This window comes from Microtus ochrogaster, linkage group LG2, assembly GCF_000317375.1.
Source record: "Microtus ochrogaster isolate Prairie Vole_2 linkage group LG2, MicOch1.0, whole genome shotgun sequence".
NCBI classification, from domain to species: Eukaryota; Metazoa; Chordata; class Mammalia; order Rodentia; family Cricetidae; genus Microtus; species Microtus ochrogaster.
In genome coordinates, this window is record NC_022028.1 from 50486023 (window position 1) to 50492585 (window position 6563).

Genomic DNA, 6563 nt, shown 5'->3' on the forward strand with positions numbered 1-6563 from the left:
AAATCATGCATTATAGACACTTGCGAGTCTAGGTCCTGTCAAATCGTGCCTAGGAGGTTCGGCAGCGTTGGCATGGCTATGTTTCATTTCCTTCACTTAGGTTGATATCGCACTGTGTAAAGACACCAGCGGGGGCTGGGGAGATGGCTCAGTGGGTTAGAGCACGTGCCGCGAAAGCCCAACGACTTGAGCTGGATCCTTAGAGTCCATGGAGAATTTGGGCACAGTAATGGAAGCAGCTGTAATAGCGATACACCCTTCCTGAGAGATGGGAAGTAGGGACAGGAGAGCCACCAGAAGCTCCATTCCATGGCCTACAACACGTAGCTGAGCAATCCTACCGTTTGGGTTTTGTTTTTCATTTTGTCGTGAGACAGAGTCTCCTTGTGTAGCCCTGGCATCATAGGACTTGCTGTGTAGACCAGGCTGGCCTTGAACTCACAAAGCTCTGCCCATCTCTGCTTCTCCATCACTGTATGTGAGCGTGTGTCAGCACACTGGGCTCACTTTCACCACTCCTGACAGGCACATGGGTTGCTTCGGAGTTTTTGTTATTAGAAGAAAAGCCACTCAGAAGGTTCTCTCTCTTTTTAAAAGGTTTATTTGTGATTATGTGTATGTGTGTACGGGGGCAGGTATATGCACGTGGTACAGGGAACTGGACTCGGGTCCTCTGCAAGAGTAGCCCATGCTCTTAACCACTGAGCCATCTCTCTAGCCCCCTTGGAGGATTCTTGGACCTGTTGTGTGATTGTCATAAGTGCTCATTTCTGTTGTATCTGTCCCCAAGAGAGGAACTATGGTACCATGGGGCACATGCATGTTTAGAGTCATAGATATGACTCAGACTCTTCCAGTGTACTCTACTACGTTAGAGTAGGATCGTCTTAATAGCTAGTATTGGCAGAGAGAGGTGTGCAATCTTAATGATGTCATCTGTGATGGCCACCCCCTGCCCACCTCCATTGAGCAAGTTACAGGCCCTGCGTGTGTCTGCTGGCTATTCCCCCCTCACCGCCCCCATCCAGGCTTGCTGTGCCCTGAGCGTGTGAGGCTTTGTAGCTCTTTCCCATCATTCCTTATCTGTCACCAAAGCTTCTGTCATTACAACACTGCCTTGCTGTGGGCAAGCCACAGCGTCCAAGATTATAGCTTATCTTCCATTGAAGCCTGTTCAACCGATGTCTTCCTTGTCAAGAGGCACCCCGGGCTTCCTGCAGACATCCATGCAGCCTTCTGGTCTTATCAGCAACCAACATGCATGACATCTCTTGGTAGCTTGTTGCTTGGTGAGGTTTCCCAGGGACCTGGGCCAAAGATGCCTATCTATTCGGTGTATGGTGACGTTCGTGCATTTTTATGGCATGGCAACAGTGACAAGCCCAGTCCCTGGAGTGTGGTGTGCATTTTATACAGACACTGTGTGCTGATTACAAAATCAATAGCAAGTTGAAAAGACCTCGGAGATCATTAGTCCATTTCCCTCCTACAGATGGGGAAACAGGCTCAGAGTGGTGGCTCACATTGTGTGAGGACACACAGCTTATCTTTTAACAGCTCAGCCCAGGCTCCTTCCTCTGTGGCAGACACGCAGTCAGGATGGCCACTTGGACAGCGTAGAAGTTTGCTGTGTTAGGCGGGGCCAGTGTCAGGCCGAGTGGCTGTACCACAATCTTTTCAGCCAACCTGGGGTTGGTGGCATGTGCCTGTCATTCCAGCACTTAGAAGGTGGAGGCAGGAGGATCAGAAGTTCAAATTCATCCCTACTACAGAGGGTGCTGGGAGCCAGCTTGGGCTTGGTGAACCTGTTTCAAACAGTTTCTTGAGCTGCTGGCTGGTTGCCTTTTGGGACAGTGGTCTGGTTAGGTCGTGTTTGTCCCATTCGTGTTGATGGCAGACACTGCTTTGGATCGCCTGGCAATTTTCCATTCCTCATGTCCCTTCAGGTAAGTTCTAGGAGTTGGCTGTATCCCCATTTCAGCCTAGGGAGAGTCCCCGAGAGCCTGAGCAACCATGATCATCCCTCCCTCTGAGTGTGGTGTGTGTGTGTGTGTGTGTGTGTGTGTGTGTGTGTGTGTGTGTGTGTGCGTGTGCCTGCATGGGTCACCTGAGAGCTGTGAACATCATTAGCCGAGGGAGATGGGCACACCTGTCGTATTATAAAGCTGGGTCTAGCACCAAGAGCACCCAAGTCTGGGATCCGCCAAGACAGTGAAACCAATCTTACAGAGCAACTGGTTACCCCGCCTGCCGTGTTTTTGAACTTGGGGGTCACAACCTGTAACCCAAGTCATGTCTGGCCACTGCCCTGGATAAGCCAATTAAGAGACAAATTAGTAGTAGGATGCAGAAAAAGGCTTACTCAACATGGCTTGTTGGGAGGAGGGACAGAGATCCAGTGAACCCCCAGAGTCCATCTTTGGGGGTCCTGGAATGAGGTCAATGGCATGCTCATCTAAGCAGCCTGTAAAGATATGTCCAGGCCCACCATTGACCCATCATCCTCTGAGCTTGGGTCTCTTCCTATGAGGTAATCTGATACATTGTTGCAACTGTGTGAACTCTCTTGCCAGACACAAGTTCCTCTTGTGTGTGGTCCTTTTCCTTCTCCCATAGTATCCCTGGAGAATTTCCCATCCTTCGGGGTCCTTTGTTTCAGTAGTCTGAAAGGATAGATTGAGGGATAGATTGAGAGACAGTTTCTCTTTAGAATTTCTTCACTTCTGCCATGCTTGGTGTGCAGAACACCGCCCACTCCCACCCCACTGCACTTTTTCCTCACTGAAAAGCACTCATGGCGCCCACCACCTCTTTCCCAAATCCCAAGGTCTCCTGATTCTGCCCTAGGCCCAGAATCAATCCTGGCCTACTGGGGATGAAGTCTGGACTCTTCCCCAGACACAAAGAGGCAGCCCTAGGCCCTGAGCTCTGTGAGTCTCCCCTACCCCTTTTCTGTCCTCTCTCCACAGCTCCAGCCCAGGCCCAGATCGTGCACGCAGGGCAAGCCTGTGTGGTGAAGGAGGATAATATCAGCGAGCGAGTCTACACCATCCGGGAGAGCGACACCCTGGTGCTGCAATGCCTGGTCACTGGGCACCCTCGGCCCCAGGTAAACTGGGCCTCGGCCTTGCCGGGTGCCTATCCTGCCCATAATCTCTTGCCTGGCATCAGTGTTGGAGAGGAAGCCAGAGGTGAGAAACTGCATACACTCCAGAGGGCAAGCAACATGACAGGCTAGAAAGACTGGGCCAGATGACTAGCCTGGAGAGTAACTCTTCAGGGAGGTGCTGGGTGCTGCGGGTGCTGTCACTGGAAAACACTGACGACAGAGAGGAAAAATGGAAGCCAGTTGCTCCACTCCACTCCATCCCTCTGTGGAGCAGACACATCCTTACACACACCCTCTAGAAATACTGGTGGGCAGACCATATGCCAAGAAGGCCCCTTGCCCAGTGTTTTTTCTCTCTCTCTCTCTGACTCCTCCAAAGGCCCCATTTTATAGTTAAGAGAAAGCGAGGCCCTGGGAGGCTGGGCAAACTCCCAAGGTCCCACAGCACCTCTGAAAACAGAAGCAGAATTTGAGTCTAGAAGCCGTACCCTCTGTGGCTTGGCACGCTGCCCTCCTCTTTGGGTTAGGAGCTGCACGGATGATACGGGCAACACTTCAGGCTTTTGGCAGGCCAGAGCAAGCTCTGGAGGTTCAAAGACACAAAGCAATTAGAAGGGGACGTAAGACAAGTGTCTGGAAATGCCAGGTGCGTTTTGCCATAGATCAAGTGCTCAGGTTCAGGCAGGAGGTGGGAGCCTGCTATTGCGGAAGGCTGATGGAGGAGGCGGGTGGGGAGGAGGGCTGGAGGAGCTGGCTGCCTGGCGAGCTGCTGTGACCTTTAATACTTGAATAGCAGCAACAAAGGTGGCAATTGGATTCTGGGAAGGACGCTGGAATACAGACTCCCCCCCCCCCTTTTTTTTTCTCTCCCTGATAATTTGGGGGAACGGAGACAGCTTTCATAGCGCTGCCGTGGAGATAGGCAGATATGCAAGGAAACCCCTAAAGACTTCCTCTGTCTAAAGCCACCGTTGCTCGCTCCCGCTCAAAGGTTTGCTTGGCATTGACGACCGTGCAGCTGCATTTCTGGGGATCTTTGCGTCACGTGTGGTGACAACAGCGGGGCTGTGGCTGGTGAGGGCCAGTGAGGAAACTGCCAGGCTACACTGACCATCTCTGCCTGTGTCCCGAATGTGACCACTGGTGGCCATGGCTGGGTGACAGGGTCCCATGTGACCGAGACAGGCCTCCAGTTGGCCACAATGACAAGGATAACTGAACGTCTGACCTTCCCACTTGTTCTTATTACATTGTGCTGGCGTCAGAGATGTGAGTAACCACACCCAGCTTGTGCCATGCTGGGGGTCGAACCCAGGCTTTGGGTGTCAGCTGAGCCTGCTAGCCAAGCACCCTCTGTCTTCCTGTTTTCATTAATGGCTTCATTGCTTGTCCTGTCTGGCAAGCTCACTTATTTGACTTTGCGCTATTTCCCCAACGGTTGGCCGGCTCTGGCTTTTTGTGTCTTACACGGTCTCTTCTTTACTGCCTTCTAGCTCAGCTCTTCAGTACCAACCCTGGACCACGATAGTAGATCGAAATTGATCCTCCAGGCTCTTTGCTTGTCCCCTACCTTCATCCCATTAGAATGAACACCCCAAAATCTGCTCCATTACCTCTTTCCCCCCACTGTTTGCCATCTTGCTCAAGCCTCCGAGGTGCAACTGGAGACTTTTTGTATCCTGACCCCACTTGCCCCTACACACCTGTGTCCCAGCCATATGGGCTGCCAATCATTCTCCAGTTGTGCCCTATTTATCCTGCCTCTGCCACTGTGGTGTCCTCTCCCCAGAAGCCTCCTTTCCTGCTTGCTTCCTTACAGTGACACTGAGCATCTGTTCCAAACAGCAGCCAGGGCACCTATTCATCAGGCTGGCAAGGAGTGAGCCTCAAGGTCCTTGCCAACCAAGGTCAGGGCAGAGGCGTGAGTAGATACACACAATCAGTTCATAGAAGAAAGAGCCTGGGCATGCTAGGGTCTACAACCAAGAGGGGAAGCCGCAAACCCCAAGTTTTGGCTGCCGCTCAAACAACCAGTGACTTGAGGACAAGTTGTTGGGCAGGGAAAGGGAGCGATTTAGAGAGCTAGCAAGTTGCAAAAGATGGAGGCCTCGGGATGTATCTCAGCAGAAGGGATGCTCACCTAGCATGGCCTCAAGTTCCGACTCCAGCACTATCAAATAAGGTCTGGTGGTACACACGTCTAATCCCAGAACTCTGGAGATGGAGTCTGGGAAATCTGAGTTCACAGTCATCATCAGGTATATATCGAGTTCAAGGCCACCCTGGGCTCTCCCTGAGACCCTGCTTCAAAAATAAAAAAGAGGCTTTCTCCTGGTTTAGGTAGGGAGCTGTGGGGAGGTACGGGACAGGCAGATGGGGTCCTCAGGGTGGGCACAGACTTTGGGTGCTCTGCCTTTCCGATGCCCAGGTGCTCTTCTCTTGTGGGCCCCTGGAATAGTCTTTAAGTCTAAGGAGATGTTATGGCTGACAGAGACTCCTTGTTCTTTGGGCTTTTGGCTTGCTTTCCAAGGAATAATGGATCCGAAAGCTAATTATTAGGAGGCAAAGTCTCCTCTGGGAACAAGGAGAGAGTGAAAAGCCACTGTCCCCAGAGTATGGGAGAACCAGAGGAAAGCAGCTGAAGAACATTTGCTGGGGGAGGGGACAGTTTTAGAGCTGATCGGTGTCATCGACTATAATGGGAGACACTGTATATGGCCCAGTGTGTGACCTCCCAAATTAGTGGATTTTAAGTCAACTAAGAACAAATGAATGGAGAGAGGGGACCCCGCCCCCCACCAGGCAGTGAGCAGAAGCTGAGGAGCCCGGGGCTGCACACACCTCAGGACGAGCTGTGTTTATATACACAGAGCAAGTATTACAGTTTACATACACAGACGGCAGTGTTCCTGTTGCCGTGACAAAATGCCTGAGAAAGTGAACTTGTATCTCAGGGTTTCAAAGTCTCCCAAGCATGCTCCTGCAGTGACAAACTTCTTCAAACTAGTTCCCATGTCCCTGTTCCCACACTCCTCTATGCTTTGATATGGGAAAAGGCAAACGGAAACCATAGAAATAAAAGTAGTCTTTTTTTTTTAAATGGCCTTAATACCTCAGAGATAGCTAAAGAGAACTTTAGTAAATTGGGTACTAGATCTGAGGACGTTAATCACAAGTCTGGAAAAGCAATAGAAATTATGAAAGAAAAAAATTATGAAAGGGAGGTTTGAGGATGTAGCTCAATTAATAGCGTGCTTAGCACACGTGAAACCCTGGGCCTGACCCCAGCACTGCATTAACAGACATGGTGCTACGCTAATGTAATACCAGCCACCAGCCACTGTGGAGGTGGAGGCAGAGGAATCAGGTGTCCAAAGTTATCTTTCGGTTACATAGCATTTGAACCTAACCTGAGATAAGACAAGAGGAGGAGGAGGAGGAGGAGGAGGAGGAG

General features: G+C 51.1%; 1 protein-coding gene across 2 annotated transcripts in view; it reads left to right on the plus strand.

Moving 5' to 3' along the window:
- Mdga1 (MAM domain containing glycosylphosphatidylinositol anchor 1) overlaps positions 1-6563 on the plus strand; it is a 56561-nt gene that overhangs the window by 24974 nt on the left and 25024 nt on the right. For both annotated transcript variants that reach the window (XM_005360317.2, XM_026785518.1), the window contains exon 2: positions 2970-3109. In XM_005360317.2, the coding sequence (XP_005360374.1) occupies positions 2970-3109 (140 nt within the window). The remainder of the gene's footprint in view (positions 1-2969; positions 3110-6563) is intronic.